This window comes from Rhinolophus hipposideros, assembly GCF_964194185.1.
Source record: "Rhinolophus hipposideros genome assembly, chromosome: 17".
In the NCBI taxonomy this organism is placed as follows: Eukaryota; Metazoa; Chordata; class Mammalia; order Chiroptera; family Rhinolophidae; genus Rhinolophus; species Rhinolophus hipposideros.
In genome coordinates this window covers 59,270,567-59,297,928 of record NC_138063.1, presented here as the reverse complement: position 1 = coordinate 59,297,928, position 27,362 = coordinate 59,270,567, and the positions used below count along the sequence as shown (strand labels likewise).

Below are 27,362 nucleotides of genomic sequence, written 5' to 3'. Positions count from 1 at the left end.
CAACCCAATTAAAAAATGGGCGGAGGACAAGAAGAGACATTTTTCTAAAAAGGACATACAGATGGCAAACAGACATATGAAGAAATGCTCAACCTCACTAACCATCAGAGAAATGCAAATAAAAACCACAATGAGATACCACCTCATCCCAGTCAAAATGGCTATCCTCAATAAATCAACAAACAAGTGCTGGCGCCAATGTGGAGAAAAGGGAACGCTTGTGCGCTGTTGGTGGGGTTGCAGATTGGTGCAGCCACTATGGAAAACAGTATGGAGGTATCTCAAAAATCTGAAAATACCTTATGACCCAGCAATTCCACTCCTAGGTATCTATCTGGAGAAATCCAAAACTCTAATTTAAAAAAATTTGTGCACTCCGATGTTTATTACAGTGTATACACAATAGCCAAGACATGGAAACAACTGAAATGCCCATCGGTAGACGACTGGATTAAGAAACTGTGGTACATTTATACAATGAAGTATTACGTAGCCATAAAGAAGAAAGAAATCTTACTGTTTCCAACAACATGGATGGACCTAGAGAACATTATGTTAAGTCAGACAGAGAAAGACAAATACTATATGATCTCACTTACATGTGGAATCTAAAGAAAAGAATAAATGAATGAACTAATCAGAAACAGTCTCAGAGACACAGGAAAAACTGAAGGTTGCTAGATGGGAAGTGAGGGTGGGGAATGTAATCAATAATCTTGTAAAGATTTTGTAGGGTATCCGATGGACACTTGTCTCTAAGGAGACCACCCCAGGGATGATGTAGATGCCTGACCACTGTGCTATATACCCAAAGCTGAATACTATTGAATGTCAACTGTAGTTAAATATATATACCGTGTTTCCCCCAAAATAAGACCTAGCCGGACAATCAGCGCTAATGCATCTTTTGGAGCAAACATTAATAGAAGACCCGGTCTTATTTTACAGTAAGACTAGGTCTTATATAACACCAGGTTGTATTAATGTTTGCTCCAAAAGACGCATTAGAGCCGGCTCTCCAGCTAGGTCTTATTTTCGGGGAAACAGGGTATATACGGTCATGGGAGGTGAAGTACAACACTGGGAATATAGTCAGTGGAATTGTAACAGCTATATTCGATGTCAGAGGGGTAGTAGATTGGGGGGTGTTATCACTGTGAGGGGTGTAAATGTCTAACTATTAAATATTTTTGTAACAAAAAAGACACTTAAAAATGTATATCCATTAAATGTAATATTACCCAGCAATTAAAAAGACTGAAGTACTGATTCATACTACGGCATGGATGCACCGTGAAAACATTGTGTAAGTGAAAGAAGCTAGATACAGAAAAGGCCTCATATTGTATGATTCAATTTATATGAAATATCTAGAATAGGCAAATTACCATAGAGACACAAAGTAGATTAATTAATTAAAAGTAGACACAAAGTAGGTTGGAGGCGGGAACTAGGGAGGGGTATGAGGAATGGAGCACGAATGCTAATGGATATGGATTTCTTATGATGAAAATATTCTGGAATTAGTGGTAATGAGAACACAATCTTTTGAATATATTGAAAACCACTGAATTGTACACTTTAAAAGGGTGAATTTTAAAGTATGTAGATTTTGTCTCAATTTTTAAAATGCAGTAAAATTAGTAAAAATAATATCACAGCCAGGATGTTGATATTGGTATAATTTACCAATGTTATTCAGATTTCTCTAGTTTCTCTTGTGCTTTCAGTATTCTGTGTTTCTACAAAGGGTTTAGCAATTATGAAGAATTATATTACTTTTAAAAATAATAAAAATCCTATGATTATATGTAAGCCCATACTTAGAGCTGGAGTTACAACCCACAATTGTCATTGTAATTTTATTACAAAAATTCCCCTTCATATATAGTTTTATAGAATTAATATCATAACATAAAAGGCTATTTTAACTCAACACAATTTATCTGTATATCACGTTCTTAACACACCAATATAAATTTCCAGGGTTTTTTTCTGGTTTTTAACCATGAGGCACACTTATTTCATCTTAATTATTAACACTTTTACACCCTGCTTTTCTTTTTTAATGTCTCTTTTATTATAAGAAGTTTGCATATTGCCTCCCAAGACATTAGAAATATCCCTTTGTCTATTCACTACGTGTACACTTAAAACTAACATGTTGAATGCCAACTATAATTTAAAAAATAAAAACCAAATAAACAGAAAAGAAATACTCCTTTATAAAGGGGACAGAATATTTCATCCGATGGCTGTAGCATAATTCCCATAAATTATCCCCTTATTGCTGGATATTTTGGGTGTTTCCAATTTTCTTGCTGCAAACTGCTGCAGTAGGCAACTTTATTTTCTTCTTTTGTATGATTTCCTCCGGGTAAGGGGTGGGGTTACTGATTCAAGATTCTGAACATCTTTCTGGCTCTTGGCCATTTCACGTTGGCTCAACATCTGCTCTCCGCCTCCCCAGCTTCCTGCTAGGCCCCAGCCTCTCGCAGCAAAGCATGACCCTAAAGGCTGGCCCCTCCCCCCACATACCCCTTTCTCCTGCTCTGCTGTCACCCTTACCTTCGTCACCAGCGGGCCTCTGCTCCAGATGCTCAGCAGGGCTCCTTCTCCTCCCCGCAGGTCTTGGGGCTGCCCCCTCCCGAGGCAAGTTGGTGCTACACGTCGCAGCGCACAGCTATCCTGACTCAGCTTTGCCATAACCAGTGCAATTTGGCATGTCGGTTCTCACCGTCCTTACCTTGGCCTCAAGGTGTCCTGCCCAATTTCCCAGGAAGACAAACCCTGAGTGGTGTTTCATTTTCCCCTTCCCAGGCTTTCCCGCCCCCAGCGCTCGGTATCTAGTAGGCCCTCTATAAATACCCAAAGTATTTTAAAAGCACATTGAACTTTCCATGCTGATCTTTTACTTTAGTTAGATCCCTTAAAGTACAGAACAATCTGCACCAGGAGCAGACGTGAATTATAAGAGGAAGTTCATGCATTAACTCATTCAACAAGAATTTACTGAGCACCTACTACATGCCAACATTATCCAGGCCAGCGAATAAAAGACAATAAAAGCAATATAGTGAAAATAGTGTGTTAGATGGTGATTCGAACTAGGGAGAAACATCAGGCCAGGGAAGAGTGAGGAGTGGCTAGTGAGGCCTCCCTGATAAGGTGACAATAGTAAGAACTGGTAACATTAATTGGGGTCTATTGCGGGACAGTGTACTAGGGCCCTCACTTCCAAAAGCCGTTTAAACTCACGCCACAACGCAATCAGGCAAAGACGACTACTACTCCCACTGCACAGATAACTCCGGAGGGAGTAAGGCGCAAAGCTGGGGTGCCGGTCAGTCCTGAGTCTAAAGCCTCGGCAGTCCCCCAAGGCCTCCACGTCCGCCCGTCCCCGGCCTCCGGACCTACCCCGGCAGGGACAGGGTTAACGTCAGACGCGACCTCCCCAGCCGGAATATGCGCTTGCGCAAAGCGCGGGGTGCGCCTGCGCAGAGCGCGGTGCGACGTGGCCGGCCGGAAGTGGCTTAGGCGGAACTGTCAGCAGACTGAGCTAGCCGCGTAAGTCCAGCACAGGGCTACTGCTTTGCGCCCCCGCCGGAACGACCATGCTGAAGAAATTCGACAAGAAAGACGAGGAATCGGGTGAGGGAGCCTAGGCCTGGCTCAGGCTGGACCATCGTGCCGGCTGTCAGCTCCCTTCCTAGGAGCCCTCCTTTGGATTTCTGTCCTCGCCCGAGGTCGAGGCCCAGTGAGAGGCAGGGGCTTGTGCAAAGGTCCGCAGCTGGTCAGTGGCAGGCCTCGGAGAGCCCGAGCATGTTCCATTGCCCTCCTTTCTTAATCTCGGGCCGCGATTCGCTGGGTGACCATGGGGCAGGTCACGAGCCTCTCAGCGCCTTAGCTTCTCCATCTGTACGGGGAGTAGGAGGCGCTCCTTTATTACTTTCCCGTCCGACCTCTTGGGATTCGCCGGGGATGTGTTGGTCCTGGCCAAACTGGGGTATTATCTGTGGAGCTAATGTGTTGTGGCTGAGAACCTGCACTCATTCATTTATTCAGCGAATATGTACTGAGCACTTACTACATGCCAGGAATTGGCATGTGTCCAGCACTTAGTGTCCTGATACTGCAGTAGGACAAGTGAGACACTCAATGCCTAAGCTGGGAATATTAGAATGGTCACAGGTATAATGGAGGAGACAGACAGCAACCAAATAGTAACACACGTAATTAATTACAAATGTGACATGTGCTGTGAAGAAATACGAATCACTAGGAGGTGATGGTCCCCATACATAGTAGGGACTCGGTTTAAGTACCATTTGCGTAAAGGAATGCAAGACATGACACTATGAAAGGCAAAAAAGGACCCTACCAGGGCTGTTGGGTGACTGTAAGTGGTTAATGGTAGAGGGCGCCCCCTTGCAGGAGAGTGATAGGCTCTATATGCAGGTTGTGGTTGCCATTCTGAGTTTAGACTTGACTAGGTAGACAATAGGGACATCTGTCCATTCTCTGGGGGAGAGTTTTGAAATTCAGGGTCACAACTTATACTCACTCAGTCTTTTCTGCTCTCCAACCGCAGGTGGAGGCTCCAACCCTTTCCAGCACCTTGAGAAGAGTGCAGTACTCCAGGAGGCAAGTATCATTTGCTCCCCTCCATCTTTCATCATAATGTTTACTATTGATGCAGTTTAAATACTAACACATTGAAAGTTCTGGTTTAAAGAATAATAGGAGAGAAAACCTGTTTCTGGAAAGACAGGAAAGCTTTGTTCCTAGAGATTCATCATGCTTACATTTTTGTACTGGTTCTTCATTTCTCTTTCTAGTTAACAAGCATTTAATAATTATCCTTTAGTCAATAAGTCAGTACATTCTTAACTGATATTTAAATTTAAGGAAGATTTCAGCAGTTGTTAATAAATTAAAGAAAAAAACTATTTTCTTATGAAAATAAACTTGTCTAAGCAAGTGTATTTATTTACCCTGGGACTTCCCAGCCCTTGAATGTGCTTGAGGGCAGTCAATGGAAGGGAAATAAATTGGGCTAGAAGATAATATTCTTGGTCCCTTCTTCTTAGGCCCGTGTATTTAATGAAACTCCCATCAACCCTCGGAAATGTGCCCACATCCTCACCAAGATCCTTTACCTCATAAACCAGGTAACAGGGTCAGGCTTAGGGGTGGAGAAATGGTGTTGGGGGATGTTGTGGGTAGGGGGGAGAAAGTCAAACAGCCCTTAGGCTATTCAACAACCGCTGTGTGGTTGTAGCCAACAGCCTAGCTCTGGGTCCCCTCAGCATCCAACTCTGATGTTTTGGCTTCGATGGAGCCTCTGCAGGATCTGAGGATTTGGCCTGGGATGATCCAGCAGGAAGAACCTTCTGGACCATCTGTTTGAAATTGAAACTTCTTTCTTGGTTAAAATAGGGGGAGCACCTGGGGACCACTGAAGCAACGGAAGCCTTTTTTGCCATGACCAAGCTCTTTCAATCCAACGATGTAAGTGCCCCAACCCCAGCTTTCCTTGAGAGGGGACAGCTATCACAGGGTGGTAGGAGCACCAAGGGAAAGTGACCCCACCAGTCAGTGTGGACTGCCTTTACATCTTCTGGAGTTTTCTTTTCCTCGCCCTCACCCTCATACTAGGCTAAAGGTTATAGGATGTTTCCTATCTCTTTCCCAGCCCACTCTCCGTCGGATGTGCTACTTGACCATCAAGGAGATGTCTAGCATTGCAGAGGATGTCATCATCGTCACCAGTAGGCAAGTCTAGGGTCTGTGGATGGCTGTTCTGAGGGATTCCATTGATACAGAGGCCATTTTTTCTCATGTGTACTAGACAATGAGACTTTTTTTTTTTTTTTGACAATGAGACTTTTGAATTGACATATTGCCAAGTGTCCTTTCATCTTCTGTCTCCCTCATTCTTCATTTACTGCTGCCCACCCCATGGCAGCCTCCAGAGTGTGCTGTTTCCCTTTTAATTTTCTGGCCTTAGGTTGAACACAAACCTTTCTTTCCCTTGAATCCTCTTAGTCAGCCGAGCCAGACTGCAACTCTCACAAAGACTTTAGTGAGTATCAAGAGAGAACATGAGAAAAATAGACACAGAGAATGCAAGACGTATACAAATAGGCCTCCTTACTAAGTATTTCTTTCTCCCGTAGGCTGAGTGATTTAGGAGACAGATGTGACTAAAGTACAATCCCTGCCTTTAAGAACTGGGCACAAGTTCTCTCATTTCTTCTTGTCACAGTTTTTTTGGGGGAGGAGGGAGGTGTTATATATTCATTTGTAGGTTCATTTAGAAAATATTTTTTTGACTGTCTACCAGTCCCTGTGTGTAGCTCTTGGAATAGAGCAGCAAACAAGACAAATATGGCCTCTGCAGCATCCCCAGAATTGACAGAGAAATAATCAGATAGTCAGGAGTTAGAATAGGATATAATATGGTTTACCATGGGATGTGTGATGGGCTGTGAGAGCAGATCAGAAGGGCACCCAACTTGAATTTGGATCAAGAAAGGTCTTCTAGAAGAACTGTCTGAGTGGAGTCCTGAAAGAGGAGTGAGAAATAGCAGGCCAGAGGTGGGGGGGGGGGGGGCAAGGAGTTCCGGGCTAAGGAAACAGCATACCCAAACACCTGGAGAGGAGAAATCACATGCCCTACTTGGGGACTTCTTTGTTGAAGAGTTTATGCTTAATGCTAATGGCAGTAGGAAGCCTTGGAAACATTTCAGTAAAAGCAGGGGAGTGACCTGGTCACTTTTAAGGTTTATAAAAATCCCTCTGGCTGCTCTGTGAAGTTTGGCTTGGAAGGGGCAAAAATAGAGAACAATAGTTAGGAGACTTGTATGGTAATCCAGGCAAGTGCGGTGCTGGGAGCTAGAGAGGACTGGACAGGGACTTGGGCTTGGGGAAGGCAGGCCAGGCTCCTGTGTAGGGACAGCACCTTCTCCCCCTGCAGCCTGACAAAGGATATGACCGGGAAAGAAGACAACTACCGGGGCCCAGCCGTGCGAGCCCTCTGCCAGATCACTGATGTGAGTCTGCTCCCCCACCCAGCCATCCTGCTCTTTCCCTGCTTTTCAGTAAAGGTTCAGTTTCATCCTTGGAATGCTTTAGGTTGTCCCCCACCTCCGAGGCAAAGCACTGAGCCAGGTGATGGGGGTGAGAGGTGAGGTGCACAGGAAACATGTTTGCTTCTTTCCTCCTTGCCTCACTCGCCCACACCACATCATCTGCATTCCTAAAGGTTGCTGAGAATTGATTGTGTCCCCTCTTGCCCCATTCCTTGTCCCCCCAGAGCACCATGCTGCAGGCTATTGAGCGCTACATGAAACAGGCTATCGTGGACAAGGTGCCAAGTGTCTCCAGCTCTGCCTTGGTGTCTTCCTTGGTGTGTAGCTGCGGCCGGGGCCCTGTATGGCTGGGGGTGGGAGTGGAGATCAAGAACTGAAGAAAATATCAGAGTCACTTTCCAGTAGGCAATAAAAAGTATTTCTGTATCCTCAGATCTTAGAGTCCCAACCTCCTTCTCAGTGAAGAGCACTAAGGAACTGAGTTGATTGAGGAGGGGCCAGTTGGATGGCCTTTGACCCATCCTTTGTGGTGACAGATTATTGGAGTTTGGGCATGGCAGGAAATCTGCTAGGGCAGGGAGAGTGAAGGTGGGAGCCACCCTGTGCTTGTGCACCATCTCAAAGGAGCAAGACAATGGAGAGGTCTGAGGAAAGAACCAGGGCCCAGCTGAACTGCGAGCTGGGCCCAGGAGATGTGATGGGAGAGCCTCCTGCCTGCATGCTACTTAATGTACCCCGTTGCCCACAGCACCTGCTGAAGTGCAGCTTTGACATGGTCAAGCGCTGGGTGAATGAGGCCCAGGAGGCAGCATCCAGTGATAACATCATGGTCCAGGTGAGGTGTGAGTGGAGCAGTAATGGTTAACATACTTAGGGAAAAAAAATACTTAGGCAGATGGCATGCCATTGGCCAGTTAGAATGGGCTCTCACTGCAGAGATCCTGGTGGCCCCTAGACAGAGCAGGTTTTACATCTTTTGTCATTGGATTGTGGCGAGATTTGGGAGGTTTGGGGAAAGAATCTAGGCCACCACTTGGGACGACCCAAGTGGAGTGGGGGGCTTGGGTTAGAGACTGCTTACCACTTGATGCCAAAATAGTCAAGTTTTTTGATAAACAGCTGAATATTATTTTGAGACATGTGATGTAGAAAACCTGACCCTGACAGGCAGAGGGCCTTTGCCAAGCTGGCTCTGTTAGTGATGCACGGAAATATCTTGGTGGGACTTTTGTCTGCCTAACTCTTCTTTTGTGAGCTAGGCCAGGAATGCCTTTTATCTCAGTTTGCTTGTCTATAAAATGGGAATAAAAGTTTCTGCCTCACAGAGCTGTGAGGATAAAATGAGACAGCATCCATAACATCTGACCCATCTGGAGTATACCTATAGGCGGTCCCTGTGTGTTTATCTCTTTCTCCTCACCCTCTGCACTTATTCTCATCTCCAGGGCCAGCTATGGCCCCTCAAAACACTTCCAGGGCCAGAGAAACTTCCCATATAGAAGGCACCCACAACATTCTTAGTGCTTAAATACTACTGTGGTAAGGAAACAGAAGAGCAGAAAGGACAGGAAATAACTCTGTGCACCTTACATCTCCAGAAGGGAGTCCCTGGATTTCAGGCCCTCCAGACTTTGCTTTGCTAGTACCTTCCATGAGTCCCGGGGCAAGTCAGTGGGCTAAGAATATGCACCTTCAGGGGTGTCGTAGGGTTGATCATTGTAAGATCTCATGTCTGATGTGTCTTGCATAACACCTTACATACAATACATGTCTATGCTCAGGGCTCATTCACTCCTTTTTCCTGTCGAAAGACACCAGATCTCCTCCCATTTTTTTCGTCTCTGTGGTGTCTGTTGTCTCCCTTCACATCTGTACTTATGATGCCTGTCAGGGCCCTTGCCAGAATCGGGGGTGGGAACAAGAACATAGATATACTCATGAGATTTGTTGAGCACTGTGCCAGGAGCTGTTTATACAGACCATCTGGGGGAATTGTCACAGCCACTCTATGAGGCAGCTACTATTTTAGAAATGAGAAGGCTGAAGCCCAGAGAGACACAGTGGCCTGCCCTTGGCCACACAGCTGGTAGACCTGGGCTTTACATGCATGAACTCTGCTTCTATCTCCTGTCCTCTAGTACCATGCACTGGGACTCCTGTACCACGTACGTAAGAATGACCGCCTGGCTGTTAATAAGATGATCAGCAAGTTCACCCGACATGGCCTCAAGTCTCCCTTTGCCTACTGCATGATGATCCGGGTGGCCAGCAAGCAGCTGGAGGAGGAGGACGGAAGGTAACGGCTTTTGTCTTCCCTGGCTAGATGGGACCTACCATGGGACCTATCATTCAACCTACCATGCTAAGCCATTTCCAACTTCTTGCTGCCTGTGTTCTTTCGTAGTCGTGACAGCCCAATGTTTGACTTCATCGAGAGCTGCTTGCGCAACAAGCATGAGATGGTAGTGTACGAGGCCGCCTCAGCCATCGTCAATCTACCAGGCTGCAGTGCCAAAGAGCTGGCCCCGGCTGTGTCAGGTTACCAGACATTCCTTTACCCTAGACTCACACATTTGTGACTTCTGGGAAATCAACCCCTAGCTAGGGGTCAGGAGGAGAAAGGAAATGTCCTCAAATAGGCCACAGTCTAATGTTAAGAAAAGGAATCAGTACCTAATAATCACCTGCTCTGTGTCAGGCACTGTATTGGGCCCTCTCATATGTGTTATATTTTGGGGATGCAGTACTTCTAGTTCCTTCTTACCATTAAAGAAGCTGGGACTCTGGTTAGTGACAGAGGTGAGATTCACATCTGCTCTGCAGCCTGGCTGGCTGGCTAGCCATGGCAAGAGGGCCTGGTGGAGGAACCCAGGAATTACGAAAACAGTACATGCTCCCTTGGGGCTGAGCTATCTCAGGTAAAAGAGAATGCAATTCAGAGGGGTCATTCAGAGCCTGGACAGAGGAGCCTGATAGCCCAGGTTGGAGTCCTGGCTCCACCACTTAGCAGCTGAGTGAGCTTGGGCAGCTCATCCATCCTCTCCATACTTCACCTTCTCTGGAATGTGGAGAGTAATCATTCCTGTTACATAGGGTTACAGTAGGCTGCAAACTTGTGTGATCTACACAAATAGCTTAGAATAGTGTCTGGCACCAAGGTTCTTTGCTACTATTAAGGAGAATCCACTGCCTCAAGTTGTTTCACATCTAGTCATTCAGCATTCAGTGCCTTGTTTGTGCAGGTCCCTGTGCTGGGTATTGAGATCTCACTATATATCAGAGTAGCAAGCATGCGATGATGTGGTAAGTGTTTGGTACCAGGAGTGGGCACATTGAGAGGCTAGAAAAGGAGAGGTTCTTAGGGATGCTAAACCTAGATTCAAAGAGTAGGAGAGGGGGAGAGTGTTCCAGGACAAACCCAGTGAATGGTAAGATATGGCAGGAGAGTTCAAGTTGCAAGTATTTTAGAATGAATGGACCTCCTGTTTTTCTAATCTCCATAATAGTGGAGCAACCTGGTCAGGCAGAGAGAAGGGGTTCATGTTTAAGAGATAAGTCTCCCTTCTTGGAGACAAAAATACAAGAACTAAATGAATTCATTCACTGATTTGGGTGTTCGTTCATTCTTATTGTATTCCCCATATTTCCAAAATAATGAAATATATAAATAAGATAGAGCCTTCAAAATAAGAGTTATTTTAAGAAAAACAAAAGTAAAACCTAAAAAAGTATAAAAGAATAAAAGCCAAATTATATAAAGGAACATGGATACTTCAGAAAACAGCAGTCATGTTTACTACTACGGCCAGAACAGAATTGAGCCCTGAGCTTCCTGACAACCAAAGCACAGAGCCAAATATGCTGCCTGACATGTGCCCATGTTGTATGGGAACTAAGGCTGTTATTTTAACCAGGACTGAGGAAGTTCTGTTAGTTTTTGTGTGTACCTCAGGAGAGTGGAGTGGATTTCTATTTCACACAGGTCCAGAGGTCAGGCTTCAGATTCAGGCAGTCCTGGATTTCAGTCCTGATTCTGCCATTTATTGACTGCTAATGTGGAGTTAATTTAGTTGCTTTATCCCTTTGTGCCCTAGTCTCCTTATCTGTTAAATGGGGATAATAACAGTAGCTGCTTCATAAGGTTGTGAGGAATCAGTGAGAAAAGGTACAGCAGCTTCTCAGCACAGTGCCTGGCACACAGCTGGTGCTCAGTAAATAGCAGCTGTCATCATTCACGATACCCACTGGGCTGTCATATGCATATTAAGAACTCTGTGCTCATGGATCAGGTACCAAGGGAGAAGAGAGTTCTCTTCCTTGGTTGAGGTGGGGATGCCAGCAGAGAAATGAGCTGAGCAGAGGGTTTGGGTATGGACAACCTCAGAGCTCTTGTACACAACAAATGCCCTGTTCCTGTCCCTCCCCTGGAGGCCTACCTGGGTTTTTCCAGCAGCTGAACAGTGAGGGCAGCCTGGCACATAGGATCTGTCTCCCCACAGTGCTCCAGCTTTTCTGCAGCTCACCCAAGGCTGCTCTCCGCTACGCTGCTGTCCGCACCCTCAATAAGGTAAGGGTCCAATGGTAAGCAGAATGGGAGCTTGGCTTTCTAAGAGGGTCGGAGGAGGTGGCTTGATCCAGTTGGAGGTGTTTCCTAGCTCCTGACTTGACTTGGATGGGTGTAACCCTGGTCATTGTTACTTTATACCAGATAGTGAGATACACTTATCTAAGGGACCTCTCTGACTGAGCCAGACCCATCTAGCGGAATGACAGAAGTTCTATTTTGTATCTTTTGTCTCTGTCCTCTTTATCTCTTTCCTCCCAAAACAGGTTGCCATGAAGCATCCGTCAGCAGTGACAGCCTGTAATCTGGACCTGGAGAACCTGGTCACAGATTCAAATCGCAGCATTGCCACACTGGCCATCACCACCCTCCTCAAGACTGGCAGCGAGAGCAGCATTGACCGCCTCATGAAGCAGATCTCCTCTTTTATGTCAGAGATCTCAGATGAGTTCAAGGTACCCGGGGCACCTTGGGAACACCCCAGTCCCCAGAGTCAGGAAGACGCTCTGTGCCCCCTCTCCATGTTCCCTAGCCTCTGGGCTAGGACTGACCTGACAGATTGTTCAGGCTTGAGGCTTCAGTGGAGAAGGCTGGCAGTGTTGAAGGCTGACCTTTCAACAGGCACCCTGGGAGATGTTCACAGCCCTGTCTCTGGTGTTTGTCTGTATTGTTCCTTTGTACAGTCAGTTGGCAGGGCATGATATAAGGGCTGAGGGAGTGAATGTTGTCAAATATGATGCTGTTTTTCAAAGTTTGGGTGGTGGTGATGCCGTTGATCAGTTTGAGGAAGGAAGGAGAGGGTCAGGTCTTGGAAGAAGGAAGGGGAAAGGCAATGATGGTGACTGCAGACATGTTGAGTTTGTGAGCACCACGTGGAGCTCAGACAAGAGACAAACATCTGGGAGTCAGTGGCAAAGTTGAATATTGAATGTCAACTATAATTAAATATCAGGGATGCCAAAAAAATGTATACAAGTGGACACTTTGGTCAACATTGCTCATGCAGTAGTTCGCCGTAATCAGAAATATCTGGATGCTCATGGTAACCACTTTGAACACTTCTTGTAATTGCAGAAGTTAAGTATGACGTATATTCATCTTTTGTTTTCGGTATATATTGAGTATTACAATTTTAATACAGTTTTCCTTTCTTAAAATATGTATACTTGTTTTGGCACCCTCTGTACATGTATATATATATGCATATATAGTTACAGGACATGGAGTACAGCATAGGAAAGATAGTGGTATAGAAACAGTTATATATGATGTCAGAAGGATATAGCTTGGGCGGGTATCACTTTGTGAGGGATTTAAATGTCTAACTATTATATTGTTTTATACACCTGAAATAAATAAATAAACAAACAAATAAATAAATAAATAAAACTCTAAGAAAAAACACAACAAAGAAAAAACACCACGGGATGAGATAAGATTGCCAAAGAGACTGTGTGAGACGAATAGAGAACCAAGGACAGAATACTCAAAGAGGAGCCAGAAAAGTTAATGGAGGGGAATCACAGTGGAGTGTGATGGGGGATAGGAAGAAAAGCAGGATAGGTGGATGGAAAGGGGGCTCATAGACTTACCTTGAGGTCTGAGTAGCAAAGCAGAGTTTGGGGGACCTAGAGTCTGGATCTGGGACTGTTGGGACTGCTCTGCCTAACACCCTGCGCTGGATGGGCTTGGGGACTGTGTACTCCCTGTGGGGATGGAGTTCCTCTGTCTCTCTGCTCTGTGTCATGTCCAGAACCAAGCCTTGCATAAGGAAGGACTCCATTGGCACTTAGTGAGCTAAGTAAATTGACCCTGGTGATAGGAGGCTGCTGTTCACCCATATCTGTTTGTCTCAGGTTGTGGTTGTCCAAGCCATCAGTGCCCTGTGTCAGAAGTATCCTCGCAAACATGCTGTCCTCATGAACTTCCTGTTTACCATGCTACGGGAAGAGGTAAGAATAGGAGGCATGCAGGGCATTCCAGGGCCCCTGGTGCAGGAAGTGCCTTGGCTGCTGGCTCTATGCTCAGTTTGGAGCCAAAAGACCATTTTTGGGTGTACCATGAGCAACCTGTTAACCAGGTAGATTTCCTGGTGCCTCCAGTCCCTTAAACTTGTCATAGACTAAGAGATAAACATGCAACAATTACTAGTAATTATAGTAATAACTATAATGACTCGCTACTCTGGCTTTAAAGACACAACAGGTGCCCTGAGGCGATGCTTGTGCACAAGATGGGAAACAGTGTTCTGTACTATTTTGAAACATTGTTTGAGGAACCACCATACTGTTTTCCATAGCGTCTGCATCACCCATTTTGCCTTTTATCTCAAAGTTGGAAGATAATAAGATTCAAAATGTTTCTTTTAAACCAAATACTGTTGGAACTGGAGAGACCCCAGTGAGCATTCCATCTAAGCCTTTTACCCAAAAAGGAGATTGAGTACAGAGAGTCAGGTCCCTTGGCTCCAGGTTCTGTGTTGGGACCACTGTCCCTGGTCCTGGTAAGTCTCTGAGCCTCACAGCTCATTTCTGTAGAGAGCAGTGTCCTTGTTCAGCTCAATCTCCTGCTGCAGGGCGGCTTTGAGTACAAGCGGGCCATCGTGGATTGCATCATCAGCATCATTGAGGAGAACTCAGAGAGCAAGGAGACAGGGCTGTCGCACCTGTGCGAATTCATCGAGGACTGCGAATTCACTGTGCTGGCCACCCGCATCCTGCATCTCCTGGGCCAGGAGGGGCCCAAGACCAACAACCCCTCCAAGTACATCCGCTTCATCTATAACCGAGTAGTCTTAGAGCATGAGGAGGTCCGGGCAGGTGGGTCTGAGCCAAGGCTGAAGTTGCGCTCCTAGCTTGTTCATGAGTAGACAGCCTTGGCAAAGGGGCCTAAGCCACCAGTGGGGAACAGGATACGTGGTGTTTTTGCCTCATAGGCTCAGTTTTTAATAATATTATAGAAGACCTGAGATGCTTAGAGGTCATCTGGTTGAATGGTTCTTAGCCTCTCGTTTGTTTTGTTTGTTTTTTTAAGTTTCACCTTATATTAGTGTTTATTTCTTTCTTTAATAATAGCTTTGTTGAGATATAACTCACATATCATAAAATTCACTCTGTTAAATGAGTGTTCAATTCAATGTGTAACCATCATTATTTATTTATTTACTTATTTTTAAGGGGTACAGGACTTTATTGGGGAACAGTGTGTACTTCCAGGACTTTTTTCCAAGTCAAGTTGTTGTCCTTTCAATCTTATTTGCGGAGGGTGCCGTTCAGCTTCAAGTTGTTGTCTTGCAGTCTTAGTTGTGGAGGGCGCAGCCCAGCTCCAGGTCCAGTTGCCATTGCTAGTTGCAGGGGGCGCAGCCCACCATCCCTTGTGGGAGTCAAACCGGCAACCTTGTGGTTTAGAGGATGCGCTCTAACCAACTGAACCATTCGGGAGCTCAGCGGCAGCTCAGCTCAAGGTGCCGTGTTCAGTCTTAGTTGCAGGGGCCCACCATCCCTTGCGGGACTCAATGAATTGAACTGGCAATCTTGTGGTTGAGAGCCCACTTGCCCATGTGGGAATCAAACCGGCAGCCTTCGGAGTTAGGAGCATGGAGCTCTAACTGCCTGAGCCACCGGGCCAGCCCCATCATTATTTATTTTTAATTTACTGTTATTTTTCTCCCTATGCCCACTGGACAGATTTTCCTCTTTTAGCAGTTGATAATCATTAAGTATTGATTTTCTCATTGATATTAATCTAATGCTTAACTGTGAATTAAGGCTATTTGGATACAGAAGCTGAGAAGCCTGACATTGTGGCCAGCTCCTAGGGGCCTCATCATAGTTCATGCTGAAAATACCTCCTGGAACTCTACATTGGGTCTGCATTCTCCATGAAATAGATGAGGAAATTGAAGCTGGGTGGTACCAAGGTCCACCTAGAGCCACTCGTGGCATTGGCTCTGGTGTATCAGGTATTTCATGTGTGCTTCATAAACACAGGTGCTGTGAGTGCTCTGGCCAAGTTTGGAGCCCAGAATGAAGCGATGTTACCCAGTATTTTGGTGTTGCTGAAGAGGTGAGTGTAGGTCTGAGGGCCCTGATGGATGACATAGTTCCCTTAGGCCCAGGCAGCTTTCTTTTGTCTCCTTTTTAACTAAAATGGGGTGGTGGTGGGGAGGTGAGTTATACAAGTATGGATTGTAGGGAAAAAATAGAAGGCATAGAAGAACATGAAAAATAATGTCATATAAAAAATCTCTTCACCCAGATATGACTTTGTTCGAGTTTATTTTTTTTAAACAGCTTTATGGAAATATAATTCATGAACTATACAATTCACTCATTTAAAATGTATAATATGATGGTTTTCGGTGTATTCACAAAGTTGTAACAGCCATCACCACAATCTAAAGTTTAAAAGATTTTTATTTGGTGGTGAACACACAATGGGATTTATAGATGATGTAACACAGAATTGTACACCTGAAATCTATGTAATTTTACTAACAATTGTCACCCCAATAAATTTAAAAAAAAAGAGTTTTATTACTCCAAAAAGAAACCTTGTGTCCATTAGTAGTCATTCTCCACTCCCCCTATTCCCTCCCCGCCACACACACACACACACACACACACACACACACACACCAGCCCTAGACAACCACTAATCTACTTTCTATCTCTACAAATTTGCCTATTCTGCATATTTCATATAAATGTCATCATGCAATTTTATGGCCTTTCATGTGTCTGGCTTCTTCAAAATGTTTTCAAGGTTCTTCCATGTTGCAACATGTACCAGTGCTTCATTCCTTTTTATTGCCAAATAATATGTCATTGTATGACTATACCACATTTTATTTATCCATTCATGAGTTCATGGATATTTGGATTGTTTCTTACTTTTTGGCTCATGTGAATAATGCTCCTATGAACATTCCTATACAAATTTTGTGTATACATAGGTTTCCAGTTCTCTTGAGAATATAACTAGGAGTGAAATTGCTGTGTCATATTAAATTCTGTTTTGACATCTGCCGTTGGATACAGAAGATTGCCTCCCTCACTGGGTGGCCTTTAGGAAGAGGATCCAGGAAATATGATTATGTTCACCTCTTAGTTAGAGTCTTATGGACTCTTCTGTGGGTTTGATGGCTGGATACCACATCTGGGGACTGAGCTCTCAGAGCTTTAAGAGACCTTCTTTCTCTTACCACCCTCTGATGAAGCCCTACAGAATCCCTCCTGCCACTCTGTGGGCCCCCCGTCAGGACTACCTTGTGTTCTGGCTGCAGGTGTGTGATGGACGATGACAATGAAGTCAGGGACCGAGCCACCTTCTATCTCAATGTTCTGGAGCAGAAGCAGAAGGCCCTCAATGCAGGCTATATCCTAAATGGTGAGTCTTTCCCTGTCTGTCTTTGACCCAGCCCTCTACCAGAGCTGTGACCCTTTTTGTCACTCCAGAGTAGACACATCCTCCCTGGTTAGGGGTAATCTGAGGAAAGACACTCTTGGTTGCACTTCCATGGCAAGTTCATGGCATCCCTGTGACCTTAGGAGATCTCAGGTCATGTGGTTCACACCAGTGTGCGTGGAAACAGCCCAGTGAATGGAAACACTAGTCATTAATATAAACCTGTATTGTATAGTGCTTTACCCTTTATCAGTCACTCCTGTGTGTATGTTTACAAACCCTCCCATGAAGGAGGGTTTGGATGAGGAAGTGTAGTTCTCAGAGAGTTAAGTGGCTTTCTCAGGGTCATACAACCTAGACGCGAGGACCTCAGTTTTCCATGAGAGATTCCTGGTGCTCATTCTGTCATACATGCCAAACAGAGTGACCTCTCTCTGCCACTGGCCTCTAGGTCTGACTGTGTCCATCCCTGGTTTAGAGAGGGCTCTACAGCAGTACACCCTAGAACCATCGGAAAAACCTTTTGACCTCAAGTCTGTGCCCCTGGCCACCACACCCATGGCAGAGCAAAGAACAGGTAAGTAACACCTATACTCCTTTCAGAGGCCCTCGGGTTCAGGCCTCCATTGAGGGTCTGCAATGGCCACAAAACCACTAAACCTAACCTGGATGGTGTTGTGCTTGGCGGAGGGATCAACCCTTCTTGTCTCTGGCTCTAGGAAATGGAGACACATACACACAAACACTTGCTCTCTTTATCATGTTCTGTATTTCACACTCTCAGGAAATTACAATCTCTAGGTAACACCACCATGCTCAATACGACACTGCTCCACTACTGGAGTTGTTGGTCATCATGTGTCTTTGCTTCTGCAGAAAGCACTCCCATTACAGCAGCCAAGCAGCCTGAGAAAATGGCAACAACCCGGCAGGAGATCTTCCAGGGTGAGTAGCAGTGCTTGGTGGAGCTCTCAAGAGCAGGGCTCAGCCTCCTCAGCTTTGGAATAGTTGCTCTCCTCAAGGGAATTCAGATTAAGACTGTTGTTTATCAAGTCTGTCCTGAGTGCTAGGCCCTGAGAGTACTTTAGACAGCACATTTGACCCTCACGTGGATGATATTAAGTCCATTTGGAATCTGAGGAATTAGAAATTCAGAGAAGGTAGTGATTTGCCCAAGATTGTACAGCAAGGAAGTGGAGGGGCTGGACTGGAATTAAGATTCAGATTAAACTGGCTCAGAGCTGCCTGTCAGCCTTGGTTCTGAAATCTTAAACCCCTGGAGGACAGGCCAGTTCAGGATGTCTGATTCAGCATAGTTGAGGTCCAAAGACATTGGAACTTTTTCTTGAATTCCAGATGTGTTCCATCCACATTGTATTGTAACATTAGATTAAGTACTCATCTATTCCTTTGGTCTTGCATTTTTAAGGGCAAGGCTGTGTATTTAATTGCCAGATTGTCTTATCCATTGAATTCCTACCTTCACGGGCTATTACATACCTCTATTCCTTTGTGAAGCCCTTCCTGATCTACTAAGCTCTTCTGAGCTCTTCTGTCCGATCACTTCTACTGCATCTCTTCTGTCTTCTCTTAAATAATTCTGTGATTCTTCATATGTTCTGTCTTTTATTTTCTCTATCACCGCACTTAGCACAGTGCCTTCCTTCCTCAGAGTAGGCCCAGTTATTGTTGAATTGAATGAAATCCCCCTTTTCCATTCCATTCCAGAATCCTGTCTCCTGTCAACATATTATCTTTCAGATTCAAGAAAACTAGGATCCTGAGCTCACTGGGATCACTCATAACCTGAAACTTTTCATTCTGTATTAATTCTAATTATTTTTCCCTCATGCTGCTAAGACACTGAATTACCACAAATTTAGTGTCTTAACACAAGACAAATTTATTATCTTGGGTCAGAAATCCAAAATGAGTTTCACTGTGTTGGCAGTGCTGAGCTCCCTCTGGAGGCTCTAGGGGGAAATCGTTTCTGCATAGTGATCCCTTTCTCCATCTTCAAAGTCAGCAGCATAGCCTCTTCAAATCACTCTGACCCCCCGCCTCCGTTTTATAAGGACCCTTGTGATTACATTGGGCCCACTCAACTAATCTAAGATAATCTCCCCATGTCAAGATCCAACTTAATTATATCTGCAAAGTCATTTTTACTGTGTGTGGTAACATATTTACAGGTTCTGGCAATTAGCACATTAATATCCTTGGGGTGATCATTCTGCCACTCCCTCTAAGGTCTTCCTCCAAGGAAGACTCCTCGTAAGCCTCTTAGAGTGTATTGATTCCATTTTAAAACAATCTTCCAAAGCCTAACGTTTATTGATCACATGTTAAATTTTAGGAACTTTGCTAGATCTTGACATTTATTGCCTCATTTATCTTCGTAACAACCCTGTGAGCAGTGAGCAAGATTATTGCATCTATTCTATTGATGAAGACTCTGAAACTCGGAGACATTAACTGATAGCTACTAACAGAATCCCCCAGATAGTGTCAGGTCTAGAAACTTGAGGCCCAATGAAATGAATTCCCATAGAAGAGCACTCCGGTGGCTGATGATCATGATCATGGTGGCCTACATACCAGTTCTTCCTAATAGCTAAGATGGCTCTTTCTGGGCAGCTGGTAGGGCCTAGCCCTACACCACACAGCCAGGATCCAGTAGTGGGCTGGGACCCATTGCCTGCATATTTGTTAGATAGGCTACAGAGGGCTGAAGCAATCACATAGGCTCTTTGTGGTGGGGGGAAGCAAAATAATAAATAAGGCCTACTTTCTGTTTCTGTTCTTCAAACATGCATTAAGTGCCTACTAAGTACAGGGCAAAATTTAATCGGGGAGACAAATTGAAAATATTAGAGCAGTGGTGTTCAAAGATTAGTAGACATCAGAGTCATTTGAGAAAAATTGTTAGAAATTCAGATTCCTGGGTCCCAAACAGAGATTATAATAGAACAGATTTGTGATGGATCCAGGAATTGGAGTTTTTAATGAGCCCTCACACTAGGTAATTCTGACACAGATGATCCATGACCCATAGTTTGAGGAATCCTGTCTCTGTCGTAGAATAGGAAGGAGAACAGCAGCTTTAGCCATCATAGGTGGATGCCATGTGCAGACAGCTTCCAGATGCCTCATTCACCTGGACAGGCCCATGGGTGGGGGTCCATGCGTTGGACCAGAAGACCCAGCCTACTGCTGGAAACTGGCTGTGGAGTGTCGGGCTAGGCCTTACCAGATGCCCACAGACCACTCTAAGTTGAGTTTTCTGCAACACTCTGAATCTGAAACATCTCTTTTTGTTTTAATTTATTTTTCAATTATAGTTGATAAAAGAATTATATTAGTTTCAGCTGTACAGTGAAACTTTTCTTCATTGGCCATTTGTCTTAACTGACAAATGTGTAGGACCAGATCGTTCTTTTACCTGATTCTCGCTATAACAGCATCCAACTCATCCGCGTAGTCTTTCCTACTCTTCATCTTAAGAATCCTTGCTGAGCTTCTAAAGTTGAGGGAGGTCTCCACATGGATTACCCCTAGGACACTGGGGTCTCCCAGTCAGTTTGTTGCTTCTGAGGTCTTTTCTAGGACAGAGGGGAATTGAGTATGCATGGTGGGGGGTACAGCTTGAGCAAAATTAGGGAGATAGGAGATAGAAAACACATCAATATATTTAGGAAATAGTGAGTAACCAGTTGTACATACATGTCCACCCACTTGGTAGGATGAAAGTCCTTGATAATTGAGCATGAGCATTTACTGGAAACTATCACAAGTTGGTCTGGGAATTGAGAAGCTGAGTAAATGTGTGGCCTGTGGTTTTCAGAGCAGTTGGCCGCAGTGCCAGAATTTCATGGACTGGGGCCCCTCTTCAAGTCCTCGCCTGAGCCTGTGGCCCTCACTGAGTCAGAAACAGAGTATGTCATCCACTGCACCAAACACACCTTCACTGACCACATGGTGTTCCAGGTGAGCAGGGAGGGCTGAGGCCCTGCTGAGGCCTTCTAGGACCAGGGAGTGGTCCTATGTCTGATGGGTCTTATAGGGTCATGTCACCCCCCACACTGAGTTAGTTGGGAACCCAATTTGATGATGGGGTCTGTCATCAGCTGGTATGTCTCACACACACTTGACCCAGGACTTTTCTGGCTTCTGAGTGTCAGCATGGAGACAAGGAGCCTGGACAGGGTGACTGGCCCACGGGGTGAGAGGTAGAACCTCCTGGCTCTTCTATTGCAACAGGGCTTGGACCTAGAGCAGTGTCTAAGCAACCCCTCTCGTCCCTGCTCCAGTTTGACTGTACGAACACACTCAACGACCAGACCTTGGAAAATGTCACGGTGCAGATGGAGCCCACTGAGGCCTATGAGGTCCTCTGTTATGTGCCTGCCCGGAGCCTACCCTACAACCAGCCTGGGACCTGCTACACGCTGGTGGCACTGCCCAAGGAAGACCCCACAGCTGGTGAGCCCCTTTCCAGATACCAACCTGGCTTCATGGGAGCCCACAAGATCATAATGAGGAGGGCAGCTTGTGTCACCTGTTAGAGCTTTAATTCCTTGATTTCAGTCCTGAGAAGAAGAAGAATGGCTAAGTGCTGGGTACTTTGCATACATGATCTCATTTCCTCCTCATGGAAGACCTATGGGGATAAGTACTGCCATCCCTATTCATAGATGAGAAAACTGAGACTCAGAATAAATGACATCTAAGTTGTCATTTATGGCTGATAAGAGGCAGAACCGAGGTCCTCAAACCAGTACCCATTCATCATGCCATGCAAAAGTACAAAGATAGGCACAAAGACAGGCACAAACACTGAAACATTCCAAATCCACTACTCCCAAGAAAACACCAGCTTCTTTTTCTAGGCCTTGGACAGTGGGCTTGTGACTGTTATATGGACGTAGCTGTCCTGTGTCATTTCTGCTTTCCTCTTCCCTCCCCCATGAGGGTATTTCTTGAACCTATGACTTTACTCTCCTGCCTTTCTACAAGGTGGTGCCTTCTGTGTAGATTTGTAGAGTTGGATAGCATGTTGCCTGGATAATGTGGCAGAGGCCTGGACAGCCAGCTGTGGCTACCTGCCCTATGGAGGAACTTGTACCCTGACCGCCCAGCCTTTCTTTCCCACAGTGGCCTGCACATTCAGCTGCATGATGAAGTTCACAGTCAAGGACTGTGACCCCACCACTGGAGAGACCGATGATGAAGGCTATGAGGATGAATATGTGGTAAGAAGTTAGTGTCAGGAGGCTTAGTTTTGAGCCTAAAACTGAGAGCAACTCCCTCCTGGAGCTGACAACCAAACTTGAAGTATTTTCTTGCTGTTTTTGGCTTTATAGCTCTCTTTGAAAGAAATCTTTTTTTAACTTGAAAAAAATACATGCTTATATGTAAAAAGAAAACTTGGGAAATACAAAAATATAAACACACAGGAAAACAGTAGCCATAGTCCTTGCGAGTTATTTTGGGGTGGGGGGAGAGCTGTGTAATTGACGTCATTCTGTACATTATAGATCTTGCTGTTTTCACTTAAAACCATAGTGTATTTTCCTGTGTCATTACAAATATTTCACAAACAGTTTTTAATGGCTTTAAAATAATCTGTTATATAGCAAGATCATAACTCACTTGATTCCTTTAATGTTGGGCATTTGGGATTCCACATTTTCACTATTTATAAATGTTGCATTAAACATCCCTTTGGATAAAACTTTTTATCTGCGTCTCAGGTTATTTGCTCAGGATAGATTCCTAGAGGTAGAATAAATCAAAGGGTAAGCATGATTTTAAGACTTTTCAATTCTTTTCAAGACTGTCAAATTGCTTTCTAGAGAAATTGGATCAGCTTGCATCTGCCCAGGGGTGTCCAAACTGCAGCCAGCGGGCCAACTGCAGCCCGCAATCCATTTTTAATTGGCCCTCAGCAAATTCCAAAAATATATTTAGTTTACTTAAATAAATCAGGTGAGGCAATACGTACATTACCTCGAGTGAGTGGCCCAGCTGTTTGTGTATTTTACCGCATATGGCCCTTGGTAAAAAATGTTGAAAAAAGTTTGGACACCCCTGTGCTAGGCAGTCCTTTCGTGCACTAAAATAGCTCTTCCAATTCCACCTTTCTGAGCTTAGATGGAATCGTTCTGGGATTTGACCAGGCGGCAGTGGTTCAGTGCCACCTGAATGTAGAGCATGATACTCAATTTAGACATAGAGATTGTTAGAGCTCCTTATGACTAGGGGCCAATCACTGAGGAATATAACTGACATCGGTGTTGTGTCATCCTAGAGCCATTGTTGAGGGGCCTTCCCTAAGGTAGCAATGACCCTATAGGCAGGAACTGGCCTAGGACCAAGCGATTTCCTACGGAGGGCTGAGTTTGAGGCATTGCTTTTACTGTAGGAGCTGAGTCCTACTATGCACACCGTACACATCCACAAGAGTAGGGGCTTCTTTGAGGAGGAAATGTACATAAAGGGAAACTTTATGTACATGCAGTCCAAGGTGGGGGTTAATTGTATCATGTTAAGTGAGGATACAGCTAAGATGGAAGTGTGGATCAAATATATGTCAGGCCCAGAGGACATAGCTGAAGTAAGGGGGAGGACCTCCTGAGTCATAGGAGGGACACAGCCATAGCAGTCAGACCTCTATGATGTTCCCGTACAGTCTCTGGGTCCTTGAGACACTGACTTAGGCAGGTTTCAGAAGGGATGTGATTTTCCAGCTGACACGCTAAGGTGAATACTTGAGTCAGGGTATTTTCCATTGAAGGGACTACTTGGTTGTGAGTACCTTGAGGACAGGTACCCAGTCAAGTGGCTGCGTGTCCCCAGAGCCTAGCACATTGCTCAGTGCCTAGCAAGTTCCCGTTGAATGTGTTGCAGGAAGGGGTGAGCAGTGAGTTCAGAGCAGAGGCCCAGAGGTGTGCAGAGCAAGGATTCTCTCCCCTGAAAGTGGGTGCCTAACTTCCATCTCTGTTTCCCTAGCTGGAAGATCTGGAAGTCACTATAGCTGATCACATCCAAAAAGTCATGAAGCTGAACTTTGAAGCAGCCTGGGATGAAGTAGGAGAAGAGTTTGAAAAGGAGGAAACATTTACCTTGTCTACCATCAAGACACTTGAAGGTAAAATCCTTGGCTGCTGTTGAAGTGCTCCTCATCTTCCCTCCCCATCCCTGCCCCTCAAGGATATAGGGCCCTGTCTGTAGCACAGATACCACTTCATTAAAAGCCCTTCACAGCAGGGTTAGGGGATGGGGAGTTGTGGTGGCACAAAGGGGAGACAAGACATGTGGCTTATTGATACTGTGATTTCTCCCTACAGAGGCTGTGGGAAATATTGTGAAATTCTTGGGAATGCACCCTTGTGAGAGGTCAGACAAAGTGCCAGATAACAAGAACACCCATATGTTGCTCCTGGCTGGTAAGCAGCATTTTCAGGTGGGAAGTGCCGGGGTAGCTTGCAGCCTGGATGCTGCTGTATCCTGGGCTGAGGGCTCCCGCTGGGAACAAGGGACTCAAAATTGGTTTTGAAAATTCACGAAGTGAAAAAAGACCTGCAGTGAAATGTCTCCTTCACGACCCTTGCTGCCAGTCATCTAGTTCCCTTCCAATAGGCAACCAATGTTACTATTATAGACAATACCAGTATCCCTCTAGCAATTTTTATGTATATAAAAGCCAATATTTCCCCCTTTTTAATTCAAATGTTTATGTAAAAATGGTTTTGCTTTTCACTTGACAGTGCATCTTGGAGATCTTTCCTATCAATATGTAGAATTTCCTCATTTTTAAAAAATATTGTGGTAAAGTATACATAAAATTTACCATTTTAACCATTTTTAGTTGTACAGTTCACTGGCATTAAATGTATACTCACATTCTTGTGCAATTATTGCCACCATCCATCTCCAGAACTTTTTTATCTTCCCAAACTGAATCCTCATTCTTTTTTGTATCTGCCTCGTATTCCATTGTGTGCATGTACCATATTTTATAGAACCATCCTGTATTGATGAACATTTAGATTGTTCCAGTCTTTTGCTATTATAAACAGTGCTACAGTGAATAATCACATACATATATATATATATATATACACATACCTGTTTTATTTTCCTTGTATGCACTGAGGTCAAAGTGCATTTCTCATTTTGATAAATTTTTCCAGTTGCCTTCCTTAGGAATCATATGACTTTCTTCCTACACTCTGGACAATGCATTGTATTATCAAACTTTATGACCTTTGCCATTCTGGGTGAAAATGGTATCTTAGTATAGTTTTATTTTACATTTCTGGTATGTTGAATAACGTAAAACATCTTCTCAAATGTGAAGTACCATTTGTATTTGCTGCTCTGTGAATTATTTTCATAATCTTTGTCTAATTTTCTAATAGGAATGGGATTTTAAGCATTCATCATGGAAATTTTTAAACATACACAAAAATTGAACAGTATAATAAACCCCCATGTGCTGCTTCAACAACCACAGTATTTTAAAGCAAATTACAAATACAGTATTTTGTATGGAAACCTTTCTGTATCTGTGTGTTCCTCTAATAGATGATAACTCTGTTTAAAAAGGGGCGACAATACAATTATCACACTTAAGACAATGAACAAAAGGAAATGGGAGATTTTTTTTTTTTGCTGAGTGTTTATAAACATGGTTGGGAGTAGCTCTCCTTCAGTGCCCTGTCACAGCTGACAGCCCTGAAGGCCATGTTTCCGGCCGCACTGAAGCAACCCAGTCCCTTGGGTTTTGTAGACACCTGCTCTGTGGTTTTGTTATGGTGGGACTGTCCCTTCATCTGTGCTCTTAGATTCAGCCAACATGTGTGAGAGCCTCTGTGACACCATAAGGTACAGCCTCATATGTCCATTAATTCATTTGATCTTGGTAGAAGCTTAAAATATGGCCAGTATTATTATCTCCTCCACTTTGTAGCTGAGGACACTACAGCTCAGAGAGGTAAAGTGGCTTGTGCAAGGCCTCACTCAAGGATTTCAGCCCAGCTTTTCTGGTCCCAGACCCACTCTCATTTCACTACCACAGACCTGCCTGATCAGTTGCTGCAAATGCCACCTTCAGGATAGCCTCTGTAGCCTACTTCTGACTTATACACCTGTACTTCTCTGTTCCCTTCCAGGTGTGTTCCGGGGTGGTCATGACATCCTGGTGCGCTCCCGGCTGCTTCTTTTGGACACAGTTACAATGCAGGTGACAGCCAGAAGTTCAGAGGAGCTGCCAGTAGACATCATTTTGGCATCTGTGGGCTAAGAGGCCAGCCTACATCAGCTTTACTTCTACTCTTTCCCCCCACTGCTATGTAGAAGTCGTACCTTCCTCATGTACTCAGTGGAAACTCCTTCCCAAGCTTCTGTATTCAAAAACAATTAGGAGTCATTGCAATTTTTTTTCAATTGAACCCTTTCCCAAAGACATTTTTTTTATAACTTTTTTTTTTTTTTTTTTTTTTTTTTTAAATAGGGGATGATTTTAGCTTATCCTAGAACTTGCTGCCCTGCCTCCCAGGGAAGGACATCGCAAATTATAGAATGCTTGCATCTCTTGAATTTATCCCCAAAGAAATCAGCTTATTGCTATAAATAAATCAGCATGTATTTATTAAATGACTGCTACTTCTGCAGACTCATATTTAGGGACTCCACCTTCCCCTTCTAGGCCTCCCCACCACCAAGAACACCTACTCTATCCCCTTTGCATCCATAGCTCTTTGGCTGCTGTACTTACCATGAGGCAGGACACCCTCCTACTACTCTCTGACCAGCCCCACACTCAGGAACAGAAGCAGTGCAGGTTTGCTGAGGGAATTACAGCAGCTAACAGGTTTTGAGTTCATGTACTTATTCTTGCATTTTCACAACCACCTTCCTTTTGTAGATGATGGATTGGAGCTCCAGAAGGTTTGGGGTTGATGACCTAGGTGTTCCCTAGCATCAGGTCTGAAGTGGAGTGTGTGCTGGGGTTTGCCTGCTCCCACTTCAGTCCAATTCAGGGAATGCACAAAGGGGAAGAACAGCCCTTAGAGAGCTATTATTGGCAGCTACAGAAATCCCTGGTTTATGTCCCAAGGTGACAGGCTCAGAAACCACCTCAGCAACATTTTTAAATTCATGCCAGGTAATTTACCAATTTTATGGCTGAAATACACCTGCAAAGCCCATTTTTAAAAATCTAGGGCGGATGGGTGGCTCAGTTGGTTAGAGCACAAGCTCCGGGGCAACGTGGGCCAGCTAGCTGTGCCCTC

The 27,362-nt window shown here is 44.6% G+C and overlaps 1 protein-coding gene across 3 annotated transcripts; it reads left to right on the top strand.

The window, feature by feature from the left end:
• The first annotated feature begins 3,497 nt into the window (after positions 1-3,497).
• COPG1 (COPI coat complex subunit gamma 1) lies at positions 3,498-26,727 on the top strand. 3 transcript variants are annotated; one of them, XM_081078917.1, is made up of 24 exons: positions 3,498-3,651; positions 4,592-4,644; positions 5,091-5,171; positions 5,440-5,511; positions 5,696-5,775; positions 6,980-7,055; positions 7,319-7,411; positions 7,843-7,929; positions 9,233-9,390; positions 9,499-9,632; positions 11,594-11,661; positions 11,925-12,113; positions 13,515-13,610; positions 14,234-14,477; positions 15,648-15,723; positions 16,943-17,046; positions 17,516-17,641; positions 17,941-18,009; positions 20,909-21,051; positions 21,375-21,546; positions 22,219-22,316; positions 24,076-24,214; positions 24,414-24,512; positions 26,241-26,727. In XM_081078917.1, the coding sequence occupies exons 1-24, from the start codon at positions 3,615-3,617 to the stop codon at positions 26,369-26,371; spliced, it is 2,625 nt and encodes an 874-aa protein (XP_080935043.1). In that variant the 5' UTR covers positions 3,498-3,614; the 3' UTR covers positions 26,372-26,727. The 3 variants fall into 3 exon arrangements, with proteins under 3 accessions (XP_080935043.1, XP_080935044.1, XP_080935045.1); XM_081078918.1 differs by lacking the exon at positions 26,241-26,727 and adding an exon at positions 24,834-25,010; XM_081078919.1 differs by lacking the exons at positions 5,696-5,775; positions 6,980-7,055; positions 7,319-7,411; positions 7,843-7,929.
• Positions 26,728-27,362: the final 635 nt, after the last annotated feature.